The 21,218-nt window shown below is 36.9% G+C and overlaps 5 protein-coding genes across 13 annotated transcripts; 2 read left to right on the top strand and 3 right to left on the bottom strand.

Annotated features, from left to right (window-relative positions):
* Window positions 1-427: 427 nt before the first annotated feature.
* On the bottom strand, window positions 428-2,068 carry LOC107015316 (solute carrier family 25 member 44). The gene has a single exon (XM_015215551.2). The coding sequence runs from the start codon at window positions 1,676-1,678 to the stop codon at window positions 647-649; it is 1,032 nt and encodes a 343-aa protein (XP_015071037.1). The 5' UTR covers window positions 1,679-2,068; the 3' UTR covers window positions 428-646.
* Window positions 2,069-3,739: 1,671 nt separating this feature from the next.
* Window positions 3,740-7,712, top strand: LOC107014407 (threonine synthase, chloroplastic). Of its 4 annotated transcripts, none has more exons than XR_003577224.1 (3): window positions 3,740-5,363; window positions 6,995-7,059; window positions 7,135-7,712. XR_003577224.1 is itself a non-coding variant. In XM_015214302.2 (2 exons), exon 1 carries the CDS (start codon window positions 3,782-3,784, stop codon window positions 5,339-5,341), a length of 1,560 nt encoding a protein of 519 aa, XP_015069788.1. In that variant the 5' UTR covers window positions 3,740-3,781; the 3' UTR covers window positions 5,342-5,363; window positions 5,463-5,652. The 4 variants fall into 4 exon arrangements, 1 of the variants encoding a protein (XP_015069788.1); XR_003577226.1 differs by having other exon boundaries at window positions 6,995-7,244; window positions 7,462-7,712; XR_003577225.1 differs by having other exon boundaries at window positions 6,995-7,244; window positions 7,355-7,712.
* Window positions 7,713-8,319: 607 nt separating this feature from the next.
* On the top strand, window positions 8,320-8,856 carry LOC107014408 (putative lipid-transfer protein DIR1). Its single transcript, XM_015214303.2, has one exon. The coding sequence runs from the start codon at window positions 8,365-8,367 to the stop codon at window positions 8,683-8,685; it is 321 nt and encodes a 106-aa protein (XP_015069789.1). The 5' UTR covers window positions 8,320-8,364; the 3' UTR covers window positions 8,686-8,856.
* Window positions 8,857-10,204: 1,348 nt separating this feature from the next.
* LOC107012352 (formin-like protein 20) lies at window positions 10,205-12,557 on the bottom strand. Its single transcript, XM_015212174.2, has one exon. It carries the CDS (start codon window positions 12,308-12,310, stop codon window positions 10,559-10,561), a length of 1,752 nt encoding a protein of 583 aa, XP_015067660.1. The 5' UTR covers window positions 12,311-12,557; the 3' UTR covers window positions 10,205-10,558.
* Window positions 12,558-15,289: 2,732 nt separating this feature from the next.
* LOC107014439 (protein phosphatase 2C 16-like) lies at window positions 15,290-20,764 on the bottom strand. 6 transcript variants are annotated; one of them, XM_015214354.2, is made up of 5 exons: window positions 20,626-20,764; window positions 18,740-19,443; window positions 18,087-18,443; window positions 17,835-17,940; window positions 15,290-15,895 (listed from the first exon to the last, which is right to left on the bottom strand). In XM_015214354.2, the coding sequence occupies exons 2-5, from the start codon at window positions 19,382-19,384 to the stop codon at window positions 15,561-15,563; spliced, it is 1,443 nt and encodes a 480-aa protein (XP_015069840.1). In that variant the 5' UTR covers window positions 19,385-19,443; window positions 20,626-20,764; the 3' UTR covers window positions 15,290-15,560. The 6 variants fall into 6 exon arrangements, with proteins under 6 accessions (XP_015069840.1, XP_015069837.1, XP_015069835.1 ...); XM_015214351.2 differs by lacking the exon at window positions 20,626-20,764 and adding an exon at window positions 20,486-20,619 and having other exon boundaries at window positions 18,740-19,683; XM_015214349.2 differs by lacking the exon at window positions 20,626-20,764 and adding an exon at window positions 20,486-20,619 and having other exon boundaries at window positions 18,740-19,680.
* Window positions 20,765-21,218: the final 454 nt, after the last annotated feature.

Below are 21,218 nucleotides of genomic sequence, written 5' to 3'. Positions count from 1 at the left end.
AGTTCCTGTCACATTAAATCAAGAATAGATATGCTAAAACCTTTGTGCACGCAACATGTTCAGATCAACATCATGATCAGGCAGAATCTCATATTCCATTGGCTGAGATTAGCTAAAAGTCAAGTAAGCCCACTACAGATTTTCATCTTACTATTTGATCAGTGCCTGAGAAGGACAGGTTCCTACTATTTTGGCTCCATTCTTGAAAAAGTATAGTTCTTGAAGGAAGAAGAAGAAGTCTCACATCTGTAAGTAGACAAATTGCTCAGTACAACAACAGCAACATACCCACTTTAGTTCATTGAGATGGAGTAGGGTGTACACTGCCTTATCCCTACCTCATTGAGATGAAGAGGCTGTTTCCGAAAGAACCGCGAGAGATAAAACAAGCACAAGAGAAACCATAGGGTAGCTTACAGGAAAGAGAAACAGTAACAACAGCCAAATAAGTTTAGTGAATTGGACTATATATACAGATTCATACTTTGTACATTCATCATTCTTTTTGTTCTTGATTTAGGTTTTTTTTATGTCTAAACTCAGCATACTGATTCCTAAAAAAGGGATCATTCAAAAAGAAAACTTATACATGGATCAAAAAGAGAAAAGTAAATCTAAGAAGAGTGACAGCTATCTATGGGGATGACTATGCCCAATTTTCTTGATTCTTTGTGGAGAGGCGTTTGAGGAATTCATAAGTAGTGATCATTGTGGTTGCAGACATGGACATTGAAGCCCATCGAGGGCCTAATCCTCTGTAACAAGCCATCCACCCACCTTCCTTTACTAAATTTCTTACCGTCTGAGCTACTGTTGGCCCTCTCCGTCCATTCTCATCGCCATCCAGGACCTGCAATCTTGTCTTGATTGTGTCTAATGGTGTTGTAATCAGAGCTGAAACACCTCCGGCCATGGCTGCACTCACTCCCTGAACCATCATAACAGTCTTCGAATCAGGCTTCAGAGTACTTTTGATGTTATCCTCAATTCTGTCATCACCATTCTTGCTGAAGTAACATCCATACCCACTCCAGACAAGCCGCTGAGTGATGGTGTAGGATGTCCACCACAGTGCATTGGATGGGGCATATGTCAAAATTGAAAACCCAAAACCTCTGTAGAGTCCCTTAGGTCCATCTGTCTTGAGGATTTGTCGAAAAGCATCAATCCCATTGAGATATTTACAGGATGCTGGTGCAGCACAAACACGCTGCACCATGAGCCGCTGGCTGACCACATCCACCGGAGTCCAAACCAGTTGTGCGGCCACAGCTGCGCTCAACCCAGCAGCAGCACTGGCTAACGCAGTCGCAGTTGGCTCAGGAATGCCGAGCCTAACCGTGGCCGTACCAACACTACTCTTGGTAACCTCAAGAGCAGTCATATAAAGTGCCCTAGCAGGAATTGTACCCATCAACGAAGTCCCAAACCCCCGATACAATCCACGAATTCCTTCAAGCCTAACAACGGATAAGGCAGTTTTAAAACAGGAAAGATGAGCTTGGGCTACCTGTTGTCGAGTCTTCAACACCACAACAGGATAAAGCACAGCTGAAACACCTGAAAATAAGGCGGCGCCGAGGAAGAAAAACTTAGATTTGTCCAGCATTTGCCAGTCTACATCCGCCGGCAACTGGATTTCCTTACCCGATTCCTCCTCCGCTACACCTAAACTCATTTTCCCCAGTTTTCCTGTCTCGGTCTCAATTTTCACAAAATACTTTTATTCCTTCCGGGAAATGTACAGTACAAATCAACGTCTAATCTACTATATTGAAGCTAGATGGAGAAGGTAAAGATTTTTTTCGCTGGCGAATCCATATTTTGGATCGGAAATGGGTAATAGCAAAAGGACCTAACATTTCTGTAACCGCATCATATGGGAAAGATTCATAATGGTCAACTATACAAATCGTAAGAGATCGTAAAACTCACCGGAAAATCTAGGATCTCGGCGGAGATATTCAATCGGAGTGAACTTGCTTGTGCTGTGCTGTGCTGCTATTTCTTCTTCTTTGTATGAACAATTTTGTGTAGTATATATTTTTTCTGGGAATTTAGAAAAAGTGGAGAGAAGGAGGAGGTGTCAACTTTCAATTGGCAGGGTGGAGAGGGTTATATTCGTCCGAACAAATTGATATTGTTCCAAAACGACGACATCCTGACGTGCCCAACCTTATCCTTTCATCAGTAAAACCGATACGCTGCGTGCACGTATATCACTCTTCCCTGTACCTGCATTTGCCCAATTGCTGGGTCGACTAGCCATCTAATTAGGCCCAATAACACTTTGCAGTCCCTTTATTAAATGATTTTTGGGTTATACACAAATTTGTATTCTGGATCTTATTATTTTCGATATAGAAAATAATTAAATAGATTCGATAGAGGATATGACCTACATAGGTGTATCTCGTAAAATATTTATATTATTTTCAAAAGATCGTTAATTTAAGTGAAGTTGAATAAAATAATAATAAAAAAGAAAGAAATGATAACTATTAATAAAAAAAACAATATAAGGCATAGAAATAATTAGGAATAGTTATATTAACAAAATAGTGCAATGATAATCAAAACATAATTGACAATATATGCTATCAAATAACAAAAATATTACTTTGACAGATATGGTCTCTAGGCTAGCATTAAGCCTAATCCAGTTGAAAAGCAACGTAATATTCAATTACCTATTAATTTTTATCTTAATTTGTGATTTAATATTTTCATATTTTTGATAAGTTGAAATTGCTTCATGTCTTCTCTTAAGCATATCTCCTGAATAATATTTTGATCGACCTCTACCTCTTCTTATATCCACTATATCCAACCTCTCATACCTTTTAAATTAAATATATATTTGTATGTATATCTATTCTTCACATATGTTTGAAACATCTCAATATACATTTTCTCATTCTATCCACTATAGATGCCATTTCAACTTATTTCGAATATCTCCATTCATAATCTTATCATTCCTAATAGTTGTATGTTCACATGTTATTTCAACATTTTCTTTTATGTGTAATTGAAACAATTTCAACAATAACACATCCGACATAATTCACAAAGTAAATTTTAAAATAGATAAAAATATACACATAGATCCTACACTTATTTTATGAAAAAAAAGTTCAATAAATTCTGAACACAAAATTAGAAGAGTTTATAAAGCAGAATAGTAAGAAAAATAGAACAGATTGCAAAATACAAAATGAATAAAACAAATATGGTAAAGAAAACAAAAAAAAAACAAGATAACGATTTTACAATACTGCAATCATTCAACTAATAAACGGAATAACCTCAAAAGGAATATCACTTTTTTTCCCATTAAAAACAGGTCATGCACACGAAGGTGAGTCATAAATACAAATATTGTCGTGTTATTTTTTTTAAACGAATAGAGTATTACTGTTATAAAATCTACTGATTCAATCGAATTCAACTAGTATACTTCATCTCTATCTACAAATGCCTACACATAAAAGTTTGATATGAATATGTGAATTGAATCTTGAAGGTGTAAAATATAAAAAATTTCATATTACGATAAAAGTTGGGACAAATTGAATTATATTTCATGGGGCTATCAATAGTAGTAATAATTTAATCACGTGAAAATGGTAAGTCATTGTATGCCACTGGATCTTATGACCTGTACACATGTCGTAATCTTAATGCGATACCTGTTAAGGGCAGAGCATTACCAGATGTATATGTGTATGGCCCCTTATAGACAAAAGCCGCGTCTTCTCAGCTTCACAATCACACAACAATGGCGGCTTCTTGCATGCTTAGATCCTCTTTCCTCTCTCCTGGTCTTCCTCAACTTCATCATCAATCAACTTCAAAACCCAATAATGGTATTCATTTCTTCACTCCGATTAAAGCTACAGCCACAAACGATGCGATTTCTCAACAGAAGCACCGCCGTCCTGCGGACGAGAACATCCGTGAAGAAGCGCGCCGTCACTGCTCATCTCATAATTTTTCAGCCAGGTATGTTCCTTTTAATGCTGGTCCTACTTCTGATGAATGGTATTCTCTAGATGAGATTGTTTATCGGAGTCGGTCTGGTGGATTACTTGATGTTCAGCATGATATGGATGCCTTAAAGAAGTTCGATGGTCAGTATTGGCGATCCTTGTTTGATTCTCGTGTTGGTAAGACTACTTGGCCTTATGGGTCCGGTGTTTGGTCTAAGAAGGAATGGGTTCTGCCTGAAATTGATAGCGATGATATTGTTAGTGCTTTTGAAGGGAACTCGAATCTGTTTTGGGCTGAGCGTTTTGGCAAACAGTTTCTAGGCATGACTGATTTGTGGGTCAAACACTGTGGGATTAGCCATACTGGTAGTTTTAAGGATCTTGGGATGACTGTTTTGGTGAGTCAAGTTAATCGGTTGCGGAAAATGCATAAACCAGTCGTCGGTGTGGGGTGTGCTTCTACTGGAGACACATCTGCGGCCCTGTCGGCTTACTGTGCATCTGCAGGCATTCCGTCAATTGTATTTCTACCTGCGAATAAGATTTCTATGGCGCAACTGGTTCAACCTATTGCAAATGGGGCTTTCGTGTTGAGTATTGACACTGATTTTGATGGTTGTATGCAGTTGATTCGTGAAGTTACTGCTGAGTTGCCTATTTACTTGGCAAATTCGTTGAATAGTTTGAGGTTGGAAGGGCAAAAGACGGCAGCAATCGAGATTTTGCAGCAGTTTGATTGGGAAGTTCCGGAGTGGGTGATAGTTCCTGGTGGGAACTTAGGCAACATATATGCATTTTATAAAGGTTTTCAGATGTGCAAAGAGTTGGGACTTGTGGATCGCATCCCTAGGCTTGTTTGTGCTCAAGCTGCCAACGCTAATCCGCTCTACTTGCATTACAAATCTGGTTGGAAAGACTTCAAACCTGTGAAGGCGAACACAACATTTGCATCTGCTATACAGATTGGTGACCCAGTGTCTATAGACAGAGCTGTTTTTGCCCTGCAGAACTGCAACGGGATAGTGGAGGAGGCAACCGAGGAGGAGTTGATGGATGCTATGGCTCAGGCAGACTCGACTGGGATGTTCATTTGCCCGCATACTGGTGTGGCATTGACTGCGCTGTTCAAGCTGAGAAACAGTGGAGTCATTGCACCAACTGATAGGACTGTGGTTGTGAGTACAGCTCATGGATTGAAGTTTACTCAATCCAAGATTGATTACCACTCAAAGGAAATAAAAGACATGGAATGTCGGTTTTCTAACCCACCTGTGGAAGTGAAAGCAGATTTTGGATCAGTTATGGATGTTCTGAAGAGCTATTTGTTGAGCCAAAATTCCAAGCTATGATGTGTTGTCAGTTCTAAACATAGTAAGTTTGTAATATGTACTCCTTTTGTCAGCATTTGGTCATTTATCGTCATTAATTTGCCGTATAGAAATGACCAGATGGTGATTTTGTTGTTGGCAGAGTTGGGGAGAGAAAGGCTCTAAATTACTTTTGAGAGTACTACGAACTCGAGTCCTTTTATGGAACTCTGTTTTTTGTAACAGTCTGCTTTTTGTAGCATTGCTTTGGTGCATCACAATGGGAACTGCGTTAATTCGACCTGTTTTGTTGAATTATATGACCTTAAAGAGAATTCACTTTGAATACTGCAGCTAGAATTTTGTATCTTATCTGATTAGTATTTCCTGTCTTTTTTACGTGCATATCCTTGTCGTGCCTAGAAGGCTCTGATTTGGCCATAGTATTACTACAAAATCTGAAATCTTGAACCAAAGCTAGTATTCCTATTCAGTATTCACAAAATTCAAGTTACTTGTGCCACATTGGGTTGTAATGTATTCAACAGTGCTAGTGTGGGACTGTAATCTACATTTATCAGTTACCATTATCTTTGGAACTAGAAATCTGGATTAGCTTGCATTATCTTCTCTTCATCTGTTTTGAGATAACTTATTTATAGTTTTCACAAACATTTATCAATATGAATTTTGCCAAGACTGGAACAAATGGGAAATAAAGCATCCAATATAGGTGGTGTCAATAAATTGATTTTTTCCTTAGTGACGTGGGTACCTAGTACCTCCTACCAACACAAATACTGGGCAATCTGCCCATCAAATCTTGTACTGGTAGAAAGAAACCATCTAGTGTGTTTCGCCTCCATTGGAATTTGAACCTGAGGCTTCATGGTTTCCATTCTCCGCCACTTCATTAACCACTAGGCCACACCTTTTTGAATGCAATATGCCAAGACCAACTAGTGAAAATTACGTTTTGCTTCATTTAGTTCGGTTTTTGTCAAGTGTCTTCCCATTATGGTTAGAGACTTGATTGACTTTGTAGGAATAGGTGATATCTAGGTACTTGGCTGTTACTATCCCAAAATATAAGTGAGATTTAGAGGAACTCTACTTTAAGGGAGCTCCTAATTTGTCTTATGTTTTGGAATAAAATTTACCTTATATTAGCAATATTGATATAGTAGATTAATATAGCATATTTAGGTAGAGTAAATTGATTGGCATTGTGATGGTTGGACACACTTAGAAGGTAAGTTTGTTTCTTGCTTGGTTATTATTACGCCAAACAATAATTACAGCATGCCCAGCTTGGTCCCGCAAATAGAGTCTGGCAAATTGGATATAACAAAATCCAATCTTGAAAAATCTACTATGGAATTCATTTTTAAAGACTTCTACTGAGTTTAGTATTGGTAGTTTGGGGAATGTTGAAGATGCACATTTCTACCGGTGTTGGTTTCTACAAGTCAAACTGTATATTAGTCAATCATATACCAGCTATTTAATGCGTTGTTACAACTCAAGACCTATTTACCTTTCCATTCTATATTCAGTTCAGAACTTCAGATTATGGTGGACTAATGATATGATTGGTCTAACCACAACATCTGAATACTTCATGTTCAAGTTTCTGAAAATTGCAATTTACAACAGCTTGGATGAAGAATGTGTGTGTACTTGATGAAATTTTAGGGTTAAACGCACACTGGAGTATAGACTGAAAGTGCTGGCTGACAAAGAATGAGATCAGGTGAAGGGTAAACGTCCAAATCCCAGCTGGCATGACTTTTTGTGTGAGTAAAAAAAGCTGATGTTCTCACTTCATACTACAGACCTTGCATTTTTGTCCTACAATCTTCAGTTTCTAATGGGGTGAGGCGCTGAGTGATTTGCATCTCATTCTGGAAGTTTGAAATAACTTGAAGAACAGCAGTACTTTAAGGTATCAGATTCTTTCTCTTAATCTAATCGCATAGCTTCTAGAAAGTTGCATCGGTTCTTCATTGGGTACCTGCTACCTCCTAGTAACACAGTTAATCGTGTCCTGAATAGATGGAAATCGGCCTTACTGAGATATATGGTTCCCGCCCTACCTGATTGATCAAGAAATTCCATTTTGAGTTTATTTATTTTCGTGCTTTCGCTTTTTGTAAACACAGATGCTGTCTCTTATTTTGTTGATGCAACGAGCTTGTTTTGTACAATGGAGAGACCAAGCATTAGTCCCTCTCCTATCAAACTCTGATCCCATTACTTTCTACACAAGATGTCAAGCATCATATGGGGTTAAAAGACTAGTGCTATACGATGTTTATCTGCATTGGGGTCCTATTAAATTCAGATTAGCGCATTGTAGAGCTTATTTTTTTGGGATGACACTCTAAATAAGATTTTTTTTTACCATTCTCAAGGGCTTGAATTCGAAACCTCTAATTAAGATTAGAGAGATGTCAATCATCAATCGTGACCTATGTTTTTAGTTGTCTATTTTTAGACAAACACAAGTCACGACCAGTAGTAGTAGTAGCATGAGTATATATATACCTATTGACGTCATAGTTCTATCTCGTGACTTAGAATATCAGTTAAGGAGTCTAAATCAAATCTATTTCCGTGACTGTCAAGTCCCAAAACTTGAAAATTATCTTCAAACTTTGTTTGCGAGGATTGAATATTGACTTCCTTTATTACAATTTATGTAATATTCTTTTGCATCTCGAAATTTAAAATTAGTTTCAAATTAACTCTCAATAAACAACAGGAAGAAATAACAATACATAAATTGAGGCGAATGAAATATATACCTATGGTTTGCGCAATGAATGATGACTTAATAATGAGAATGGCCACTTGACTGCACAAAAAACCAGAGCCCGTGACACCCACACTTTTGCCATAAAAGTAAATCCAATGAACTTTCACGGATTTCCATTTCTTACACTATCCACACCCATAACCAATCACACAACTCACATTAAATTCCTACCTATCTAATTATACACTATATAAACCCTCTATTTCATTCACTTTCATACACACATTATTGAGAGAAAGAAATAGAGATGGAGCATTATAACTTTGCCCAAAAAATCATGACATTGGCTTTGTTTGCCATACTGTTAAGTAGTGTTAATATAGAGGTGGTGCGGGCACAAGGAATATGCAATGTGTCTGGTGAAGGATTAATGTCATGCAGACCATCAATCACACCACCTTATCCGACAGCACCTACAGCTCAGTGCTGTAACGCGCTGTCTCATGCAGACATGGCCTGCCTTTGCTCTTACAAAAATTCCCAGTTATTGCCTTCTCTTGGAATCGATCCTAACCTCGCAATTCAGCTCCCTCAGAAATGCAGACTACCTAATCCTCCCCGTTGCTAAATTAAAGATGAGTAATTAAAAGTTGAAAGTGTTACTTGAATAAGCCTCGTTATGAGAATTGACGCTTTCTAAGCTCTCACTTTCCTATACTTGTATCACAATGTGTTATATGTACTTTGAGCTTTATTGTTTTTTACTTAATAATTCAGTTGTTTGTTATTGTTTTTCCTTCCTTTTTCTTTGAGTGCGTTCCAATTTTATAATGTCACTCTTTCTAATTCGTATTAACTGAATTGTTTGAATGCATCTAGCCTAGGCTTGAGTAACGAACAAGTACAAGTATCACCTGAGTCGTGCTATGTACTGTCTTCAAAAACTATTTTCGCGGTTTAGAAGTTTTTCTTGAATTAAACAAGTCTTCAAACAAAATTTCAACTAGTATAAAAGATGGTATAGTTATTATGATGCAGTCATATAATAGGGGGCTCAGTCATGAGTAATGGTATATTTATAGGTGTAATGAAATTGGTCATTCAATGAGGACACGCCACGTGTTGTACGGCAAGTTCAAGGTTACATGACAAGTGTCATCATCTTATTTGTGCATTTGTCAATAACCTTCAAATCGACCAATACGATTATGACAAGTGTCTAGGTCTGTGACACTTATCACTGACCCTCAATATAATGTTTTGAAATATTTGAATTTGGCAACAGCCCTAACAAATCCAATTATAGAAGGGATGAAATGTGTGAATGCTAGCTAATGTAATTGCAAATGTGTGTCAACGTCACATTTCAACCAAATACTCAACAACTCGCCTTTTGCTGGTCCCATACCCCTAAAATCCAAACGAATTGCCAATTTGCGTCCAAAATGTGTCCCTTCTTTGACACAAGTCGACAACAACATATTCAGTATAGTACATTGTGAATGGTATTATGTACATATTCTTTTCCAAGCCAGCTATCCTTTTCAGTTTTCAAGTTCATATTTGATATTTGTATCGAAAGTTAATTTAATATGAATTCACATCGAAAAGTTATATCAGAGGATAAATAGTTTTTTTTTGGATAAAAAGGTTCAAAAGTTTTGATATGCCAAATATTGCTTTTGACAAAAAATCTCTACCACCAGTAGTATCCAAGGATATTTTCTTATTATCAATCATTATATCATGGATTATTCAAAATCATACATTTCTTATTATCTTTGTGCATGTAACTTGTGAAAACACCATCAATTCCCAATCATTATAAACAGAAAACATATCAATGAAATAATATGAAAACTTTGACAAAATCAATCAGTATGGTAAGAAAGAATCAATATATCAGCCAGGAACTAGATTCATAACTAATTTGGACTTCCTCTCAATCATTGATTTGATCGATATAGCTGAGCAAATATTCACAGACTCTACCTGCCTCATACACAAAAAATCCAAATGAAATAGCAATTGACCCCAATTAGTTATGGAAAAATAGTTACTCACACATGTTTACGTTTAATCAAGTAATGCATGTCTGATACAAACAAATATTTACAAATATCTAATTTGAAAATACAAGTGAGCTATCACTTAGCAACAAGATCGAATTTAATTTCCTCTTATCAAATACATCATCATCATGGATCGATTATTCAAAATCACACTTCTTTTATAACTTAGGCTAGTCAAGTACTACATGACCAACTTATCAACTGCAACAAAGAAACACAAAATTAACAAATGTTCAATCCATAGCGGAAGCTTAAGTGCCTCGGCCTGCTCGCTAACCTATGATAGTTTTTTTTTTTTTTAACAATCTCTCTATTTTCTGTACACTAACAATAACTCTATGCAGTACAACTTGAAAAACACCTCAAATCTCAATCATGAAAAAAAAAATGAAAACTTTAACAAATCAATCAATGTGGTAAGAAAAGAATCTAACTGTGGCCTACTCCTGGGCCGAGATTTGATAAGCTTCGTCCTAAATCATTTTTGTTGAAGGAATTGATTTTTTCTAGCTTTAATCCAGCTCTAAATTTTGATATGAAGTTTTCAGCTTTTGTGTTTACATCTGGGCTTGGACAAAACAATGGTGACGGAGCAAACGCTATCCGTTCACCAGCGCTGGCGTCTTCTGCCATCGGGGTGTTTTCGGCTGAATCTATATCTTCAAGTTCAGGAGACCCAGAACGTGAGCTGAGGGTGCTGTCTATTCTCAAGTAGTCGCCTTGTACTACGAATTTCCAGGCGTGTTTTCTGAAGAATGGGGGTGGTGGAGGTGGTGGTGGAATTGGTATCAACGGCGATTCTCCTCCGCTGTTTGGGTTTTCTTCGACACTGTCGAAGCTTCTTATTTTCACTGGCTTTGGTGCTGGAGTTCTGGTGAAAGGGGTATTTGGTCTTGATATCCTGACCGGTACTGCCTTGACTGGCGGAGGAGGTGGTGGCGGTGGTGGAGGTGCATTTCTCTTTCGTCTGGCCTTTTTGGATGTGAATAAGTTTTGAAACAGAGAAGAAGGCGGTGGCGGTGGCGGAGGAGGTGGTGGTGGTGGAGTGGAGGATGCCGGCCGTTGGTAATGGAGAGGAGGTGGTTCTGATTTGTAGAGAAGAGCATCAAAATTATCAACACTTTTTGATCTGTTCTTTCTCTTCTTTTTGTGATATAAAGAGTTTATAAACTCCTTCGTCGCACTTGCACCACCTCTTTTCCGATCACTTTTACTGCTCCTCGGCTCCACATATTGTGGTAATGGAGGCGGCGGTGGCGGAGGTGGTGGTGGAGGAGGAAGCGTCGCCGGTGCCATAATAATTTTAGTGGCTTCTCGCTCATGATTTTCCCTCTTTTTACTTGCTCTCTCCTTCTTACGCGGAACACTATGAGATGCTCTTATCACTTTCTCCTCATAGACCGGTGCCGGAGCTGGCGGCGCTAAAGGCGGAGACGGCGGTGAGAGCGGCGGTGGAATTGTAGCTAGTGGAGTAAAGGTAGGAACATTATGAGATCTCAAAGGGTCTTCATAAATAGTTTTAGTTTCAGGTTCCGGAGAGCGATCAACTTCTCTCCAGCTACGACGGCGATTTAGCTGACCGGGATCGGAAAATCTATAACTATCCACATGAGTATCATCATAAAATCGCCAATGATCTTCCGCCGTGATCCACCGCGGCGATACTTCACAAAGATCAGGATACGAACTAAAACTCCTCCTCAATCCACCGCCTCCACCACCATTATTGCTAAAATAACCCCGGTCTCCATTATCGAACCATGTTCGTGGCGTTATTGGATTCGGATTTCGAATTTCACTAAACCATCTACTATTTGGTGTTGATGGATTCGATTTCTGAACTTGATTTCTGTTAATCGGAGAAGCTGTTTGTTGATATTGATTGAGATTTTTATCTTCATTGTTGTTTCTGCTGAGAAAACCAAAAATCACAGCAACTAGAACCAACACTACATTAACAGAATCCCAGCTTTTCTTTACATTGGTTGGTTTAAACATAGATAGTGTTGAAGGAACTACAAAAACTGCAAAGAAAATCGCCGTCACCAACAACAGAATAATGAGCAATAGTCCGGCGTTAAAGAAGAGAGACGACACCCGGTGGCGTAGCCTCTCAGTACGGCGGAGATTGGTGGTGTTTTGTAGCCAAAATGGGGTCATATCTTCCCCATCATCTGCCATTGATTTAGGCCTAAAAGGAGCTCTTTTGGACACTTTGTAATTTTGCTTGTTTAAAGACTTTGGTTTTGGCACTTTTTGTTGGATGGATAAAATTAAAAATTTTGGTACTATACTCTTTATATTTATAATATAAAGTTTTATGGAATTTTAGAGTTGTAAGATTACTTGTGGGGTTGGAAATGGAGCAGTTGTGGGGAATATATTGAAAAGTTATATTTATTAAATAATGGAATTATAAGTGTATATATGATGCAAGAGTTGAGATTTTTCACATGCTTAGCTAAGAATGACAGCCTATATAATCAAAATATCAATACCGCGTGTATTGTAATTAAAGTATCTTTGAACCAATCATATGAATTTTGATAACGTTTTAAGGATATATTTTTGACGCTTGTTATGGACAACATACAAATTACTCAAAAGCAAACATACATGTGCCTAAGCAACAACTTGGAAAAAAGGAACAAAGCGTGCGTAGTCGAGTGAGATCAGGGTTTAAACTTTATAAATTTAAAGTCGACAATTATTAGTAGACTTAGTTCGAGTTTGAAATTCTATTCTATTGAGTTTGACATTTAAATTTTAATAAGAGAGTTTGATCTGAAGTTACTGGATTAGATCGAATATTACTTCTCTACTCTATGTTAGTCCCTTGTTCATAGCCTAATTGGATCCAGATATTGAAGTCATTTTCAAGCACTTGAATTCTTCATATAAAACAATTAACTAGTAGTCTAGCTCTAGCTAGCACCACGGAAAGATCCTGATCCATCTCTAAAGTCAAAATCACGGTGATATGTAAGACACAAATTGAATTAATTCAAATTTACTATCGATAATTTTGTACGTTCTGTATAAAAGGAAATTTCATTTTCAAAACTCAAACTCGAAAGTACAGATTAAAAGTGAAAAAGTCATTACCATTTTACCGTACCGTTTGTTAGGTAAAAGTTTGAGAGTTGTTGAAACTTGAAACTTTTCTTTCCTAAGACAAAGGGCAATGCATGCACCAGCTCATATACCGTATTTCAAGTGAAGAAAGAAGAAAAAATGAACAAACGTAGATATCGTGTGATATTGACATCCCACGTCTTCATCAACTACGCTCCCATTTTTTTTTGTGTCAAAGCATCTCTATGATCAACGGTGGATCAGAAACGAATTCAGTATTTGAATAAAATTATATTAAATAAATTTATAGTAAAATACTTATAAATATTTTTTTAAAAAAAAAATTAAACGCATATAATTTAAATTCTGATAAAAATTCCTTTGATTGGAACACTTTGTAGAAGTTCATGCATTAATCACTTTCACTCTTCTCGTTAAACCGTCTGTAACATTCATAACTATAATTTTAACTCGATTATTTTCTAATTACTATTGTACCTTACAAGTCACATTAGTTACTCGACCAATATTATATCACTATTGTACCATACTATTGAAGTTTGATGGTTTCAACAGCCTACTGTTTGCAATGTGTTATTCCCTCTTGTCTTGTCGATATTTCAAATTTATATGATATTTTTTATTTTATTATATTAAAATTATGTTAATTTTGATAGATATTTTTAGATATATTTTTTTATGGCCCACGCACCATGTATTGAGTGCCACAGGTCCTACTTATATAATACTTAATTCACTTGATTAATTATACTACTGAATTGTCCCCTTTTTTTATATTTTTGTACACCACGAGCCTAGAAAAACTTTATAGTATATTGGATGGATTTAAATAAGTTTAATTGATTAAGTTTTACGAGTCAATTTTGAACAGCCAAGGATAATACTTTTTTGAAATGACAAATTTTAATCAAGTTAAAGATTGTGGTCCAACATTTTTATCTGTTATAATATATAGATTATTTCGTTTTAATTTTTTTTTAATTTTACAAGAAAATACCGTGGCTGCTACCCTTTGAGTGTGCACATGATTAACTCTGTTCCTATGCAATAGCTCGCAAACCACAAATCCGCACTAGACAAGCCTTGTGCGACAAGCTCGACCCAGGAGCAAATTTCTTGCTTTCGCTTGACAAGAGATTTCGAACTTGAGACCTCCAACATGAAAGTCTCAAGCCCAAACCAGTGAGCCACTTCGAGAGGAAAAAAGCATATGGAGAACCAACACGCCATCAATATATTACTAAAAAATGATTTTAAGTTTCTCTCTCTTAATAATCATGAATGTTTGAATACTTATATTCTTATGGAAGTATGTAAAATTTTCTTCACTTATACTTAATTAAGTATTATTTTTCCGCCTTCGATCTATACTTAATAGTTACTACATTTGTTAATTCGATTCATTTTAATTGACTTGTTTTAGTCATTCTAAATATTAAACTAATTAAAGCTAAACATATAACTCGAAATGACCCTTTGAGTAAACTCATTAAAATATTTTTAATTTTTTTTGTTTGATATATATGTTATAGTCGTAATGAAGAATTTATTTTTATATAATTAAACAAATCTTGTAAAGTCTTAAGAGTTGATGATTTTGATTTTGACCATTGATAATTTCATATTTATGTGACATGATTTGTTTGAACTCGTTATATTCTCTCTCTCTCCCCCTCACACTTCCCTTACGACGTCTTTTTCTACCGTCTTTCTTCGAAATTTCGTTATTGATTTCAATGTACTTGTCTAGGATAAAGGAGATCTTCAATCTACATGGCTTAACGGTAGCTCAAACTCTTCCACGTACTTGTCCAAGACAAATGAAGTTTTGGTAAAACTCAATCCAATTCAAATGAAGTCCTCAGAAGAATTTAAGCCATTCTGAATTTAGGCACGACCCACTTGTATGCTACTAGGTCCGAGCCCTTAATGAATCAAATAGCCCTTCGACCTTCGTTCGATTCTGAAGGCCCACATAGATCTTATGAGACCCGAAAAGTGCACAAGCACAACTCATCAGGAGTTTCAAGTAACCAATTGTTGCTTTGCTTTTATATCATATACTCGAATGGAAGAACTAAGAAATTGCATTTCTGATATTGCTACAACATGCTCAATTTACATAGCCATTTTCTGGCGCAACAAACACCAAAAAATTTGGATAAACGTCGTCTGTTAACTGTTTTTTCTTCTATAATACATTGCTAAAATACTATTCTCATACACACCTTAAGCCCATAGGAAAAATTAATGGACTGAGTTATGTAATAATGAGATTTATACCCGTCGCCGTGTACAGATTTATACTAAACCAAATGTAGTGAACATGCCATCTCTAACTTTTGCTTTTGAACTTCCTGTGAGCTTTAAGGTCCACCACGATCACGGATATGTTGTCTTTGCTACCTTTCTGAAGAGCCATCGATGAAAGATACTCCGCTGCTGCTTGTGCAGCAAGATCCACTCCCTGGCCCCTTTCCGGCAGAGGGTTAGTCCCATTCTTTTTGTGCCACAGCAGAATTCGTCGTCTAGCCATTTCACAAGCTTCTTCATTCGTCATCACATCCCACAACCCGTCACTGGCTAAAACTAGGCATTCATCTTCTCTAGCACGTGGTACAAACATAACTTCTGGTTCGGGTATTATCCATGGTTTCAAATATCTGTCACCTGAGGATAATGGGACACACAAATAAACAACAGAGAGAAGCAGCAAAGTATAACTTGCACTCCATCTATCCAAACACTATTGAGAAATTGACACCATATATCAATACATAAGCAATAGCAGCTGCAGAATAATGAGGCAAATAACCAAAGACAGGCACTTAAAACCAATGATAAAATAAGAACTGAGAGAGAGCAAAACCAAGGTGGTATCGGAAACTCATGGAGAAAAACAAACAGACCGCGTTGCACCCTACGTCATATATGTTAACTCTCTATTAAGAAAAGACTAACCTTACTTTCCTTTACAGTTCTTTCTTTGAAAAATTGACCTTAATATAAATGGAAATTATTACCCCACAGACCAATGAACCAAATTAATAAAATCATATCCTTTTACCTGTTACACGTTACTCCATCTATCCCAAATTATGTGACTTATTTTCCTTTTTAGTTCGTTCCAAAAAGAGTGTCACGTTTCTATAATTAGAAACAACTCAACTTTAAAATTGCCCTATTACCCTAAATGAAATGGTCTATAGGTATACAAATTACAAATAATCAGAGAGTATCTAGATCACAAATTTCAAAAGTCTTCCTTTCTTTCTTAAAGATTGTGCTAAGTCAAAACGGTGCCATGTGAATTGGGCCGGAAAGAGAATTTAATACTTGATTTAACATGTCAGCCACTGGCCACTACCTGTTCTGGTCTACAATTCGAACAATTACTTGATCAACGTCTATATTAAACTCTATACAATGTAATATAAAGGAAACTTGAGGATTAAAATGTAGAGGTATATACCCTTCGGGTGGTCCAGTGGTTTGAGCTTGGGACTTCTATGTTGGAGGTCTCAAGTTCGAAACCCCTTGCCAGCGAAAGCAAGGGGTTTGCCTTCTGGGTCGAGCTCGTCGCACCAGGCTTGCCTAGTGCGGGTTACCTCTCTTATGTGGTTTGCGAGCTATTGTATAGGAGCGGGGTTCTACCCTGTGCGCACCCAAAAGGGTAGCGGCTGCGGGTTTCCCTTGTCGTCAAAAATAAAAAATAAAAAATGTAGAGGTATATCGCTGAATTAAACATAATGAGGAACGTTTAGAACCTTGAGGCTGCCCCTTGAGAATATATTAAATGTTGACCATGTAAGATTGAGCCCACACATACAGTAGTCGATTCAATATATTAACAATAATAACCAAAAAGTCATTCTAGCTATACTTGCAAAACTAAAAAGAGGATGTAGAGGGATATCCCTGATTGACATTCCTAGATTTTATTGACCATGGTCCATGGAGAGTACTGAAACTGTTGGTGATCAAAGAAATGCAATGCCTAGTTATTTTGTTAAGACGTTTCAGTGGGTCGTTCCCAGTAATTGCCCCGTGGGATCCTGCTTATTAGAAGCCAGAATTTGGACGGGAAACAATAACTAGAACTACGCCTCAATCTCAAACTAAATTGGGCTTGATTATATGATTTCTTGATATTCATGTCTCTAATCTAGATCACATCTCAATCCAATATCCTTTGATAATCCAATATATAAAAAAAATTCAAGCTCTCTTGGCACTTAAATTTCTCTACATTTTCTATGGGCATAAAATTTTCGCAAGACAAGACTAACGTGAGAGTATTAGCCAATATTCCTAGGAATCATTGAACCTAAAGTAACGCGAGTGCGCAGAAGATCTTCAATACTAGCAGCTGTTCTAACTTGTGCAATAACAGCTTAATATCAATATTAGCCACACATCACCTGATGTGCATTCCCTAAAGATCTCAGAGGTTCCCTTATGATGGATAATATAGCCAAGTATTTTCTATACATGAATATTAACATTTACCAAAAGAAAACAGGTATCAAGCAAATCCATTGCACATCACACCAATAACAAATCATGAAAGCAAAGAGTCATGCAAGCTGAAAGGTTTTAGAACACCAACCAATAGATCTTGACATTGCAAGAACGCCAAATACACGATGTCCATTCCACTGAATGACCTTACCACCAGATGCTTCAATTCTGGCATACTCATCTTCTCTGCTTGGCTGGTAAAAGAATACAAGGTAAAAGAGTGAGATGGTAATGCATCAACGGCATTCTTTCCTGTCAAAATTAGACACATGTATGTGAAAAAAAAAGAAAGAGAAGAACAAAAAAAGAAAACAAGAGGTTGATGCTAAGTATGTTTTACTTTGTGATCGATTGACAATGCCACTGCTTCTTTGCCACGATAAAGGACTGCTCTTGAATCCCCACAGTTAGCAACTATAATATGAGATGAACAAATCACCGCTACAACTGCAGTGGACCCAACAGTTTCTGGAGCTATAGGCTCAGAGGTGCAGCTAGAGGCATTTATGTTGTCATCACAGAGATCTATGACCTTTCCTCCAACTTCATCATCAACCTTGAGAAAGCAATTAGTAAAAACCTTCTCCCACTGCACCTGCCGGGTATCCCTTACACTTCCATCCACCAAATCATGTTTGGGAAGTTTTAATTCCTCAACTAATGCTAGATGAACACGTTTACGGCAATAATCTGCAACCTGCATGACGAAACAGCAGTCAGTTATGATCAGCTTAGTTGTCATTGGGTTGACATTTATCAGGAAACAAACTGATGATAGAACAAACATCCAGGAAGTTAAACTGGAGAACTAGGTTAAATTTGTAGATTTTACTGGAAGTCTGTCATACTACACAGTTGAAATTATGGGGTGAAGAAATGGCTGGCGAAGTGCATATAAGGTAATCGCAAGATCTGGACTAAATAATTTATGTGAAAAATTGATTTACTTAATAGGCTAATTAATCAAGAGAAAACAAACAATAATCATTATACCTGAGATCCTCCATGACCATCATATACTCCATAGAAATGAGATGTCAGGTGACTCAAACTTTGACTTAGCCCATCAATTACACGATCACCAATAAACATCTTGATAGGAATTTTCATGAAATTAGGAACAACCATAAGAGCATCCTCCATCTCCGGTCTCTTTCCACAGATAGATACAGAACCCCAGAGTGGCACACATTCCAATTCAAACACACTCTTGACACTTTCTTTGACAGGCTCCTTCTCACTGGGCAATGGAAGGGCCACTACAGATGCCTTAAGTGTAGGGCCACTAGTAATTTCATCATCTGGGAGAGCAACTATGGTATTACTAACCTTTCTATCAAAACTCCTTTCTTCCAAACTTATGACCTTGGCAACTATTTGTCCATTGTCAATACCCTCGATTTCAACAGCAATTGGCAAGCTCAACTGTAAGCTAGCGCCCAGTGGCAACAACTCCTCGCCATTAATTCCACATGGATCTTCTCCAACAGATAAAATCTCATCTTCATCACTTCCCTGAATGATGCTATCGCTAACAATCAGGCCATTTTCAGCTCCCAATACAGTCTGCGGCAGACTACATTTTCCAGAGCTTTCTCCTAGGGTCAACAAGGGAACTCTACCAACATCAACTTTCATACCGTTGCTTTTTCCATCCCAACAGGTATTTGACTCAGCATGCAACAAAGATGTAGGATCTGAAAGTAAGCTAGCTGTGTCAGTCACTAATTTGAGCCTTGTGATTTCTACATGGTTCGAAATTGCAGGGTTATCACAGATAGAGCTGCTTAAGCTGAGTGTAACAGCAACAGCTGGAGACATCTCTTCCATTAATTCTTTCTAGTGAAAACAATATGCAATTGAGTCAACCGCGTTAGTCCGTGCAGCACTACCAGCAACAAATTGTTCCAAGCTTTATGTTTCACAGAGTAGGACTGCTTTAGAAGGGAATTCACAAGTGCGATCAAATAGCTAAATTGAATCCACAATGAAATGAGCTAGGAATCCACAAAATGGGCAAGACAGCTAAATTATAAGCACAGGGAGAACGAGGTAGGAATCCACAAAAATGGGGAGAGATAAAAATTGAATGAGGCAAGAAGATATCAGTCAACAGCTCACTACTAGAAGTAAAGGGTACACTACCAACATCATAGAAAAGGTGGAACAAGCTCCAGATAAGTGAGACTAACAAGAGTGTGAAGGAGATCTGCTGCTATAAACAGATCTGTAGATGGCAAGTCCTAGACTGAGAACAGTTGGGGGACCTTTCTTGTACCTAGAACCAAAAAATCATGCAATTGTATATATCTCTTCAAGAGAAGAAACAGGACTAAGAAGAGCAAATCTTAGCTCCACCACCACCAACCCTTAAATACACAAGAAAATGGGGAAACGACAAAATCAAACCCTTATCCATGAATTCAAGAAGTGAAAGTGAAAGAATCATGGAAAAGAACCTAGTAATGGGAAGAAAACAGACAACTAATCAAGAATCACATGAAAAAACCCTAAAAAGATACAACCTTTTTGCCACATGTAACTTGGGTTTCATGGATCTGAGGCAACTCATGTCCACCTCTCAAAATACAGGTCATTTACTAAATATACTCTTCTTCTTCCTCCAACCCAACAGATAAAAATTGAATCTTTAAGCAACAAACCATTCAACAACATAAAAAAAAAAAACAGTCCTATTTACAATAAATTCAACTAAAACAGTAACAAAATTAAGCTTACCAACAAAAACCCTTTTACCAAAACACCTTGCAGCTCAGCCCCTTTACAAGATTTTCTTTTCTTTTTTTCTTTGTGAGACACATGAGAGAGAGAGAACAAAAATACAACTTGTTTGGGATGTAGAAAAGAAAAGATTTTACCTTTGATGCACTGACTCCTTAGGAGGACACGTGTAGATTCAATTATCTAACTCCAATCAATGCTAGCAGACAGAGAAATGCTTTGAATTGTTTTGTGCTTACCCTTAATTACATTACATACAAAAAAAAGAACATAAGGGAGTTCATGGACTTCCCATGAGGACCATTTTCAAAAACAACACGTGTCCTTTCTTGGCAGGTCAGCCATTACCTAAATAATGTCTCCATTGTTTTTTTCTCTATGTTTACTACTCATCTACGTCTGTTACATTTCCACTTTTATTGCTCAAAAATATTAGGTATTTTGGGGTTGTATGTTCCTTTCAACTCTTTATCATTTGACACATTGCATTTACTTCTTTTCTTTTCTCAAAACAATTAATTTACTTTTTTTTTGTTATGATTTGACTAAATTTATATTCGTGATAAAATGTTTTTAATAAATATACATTTAATGTGAAATTTGAAATTTTTAATTAGAGATAAAGTGATTTCATCATAATTTTTATTAGTATCTTTGTTTCAATATATTTGACGTATTTTAATATTGTAGGATGTCTAAAAAAATAGAAGAATATTTGTGAATCTTATAG

Source organism: Solanum pennellii, chromosome 3 (assembly GCF_001406875.1).
Source record: "Solanum pennellii chromosome 3, SPENNV200".
Lineage (NCBI taxonomy): Eukaryota > Viridiplantae > Streptophyta > Magnoliopsida > Solanales > Solanaceae > Solanum > Solanum pennellii.
Note: the sequence above shows the minus strand (reverse complement) of the source record. Positions and strands in the feature narration are given on the sequence as shown.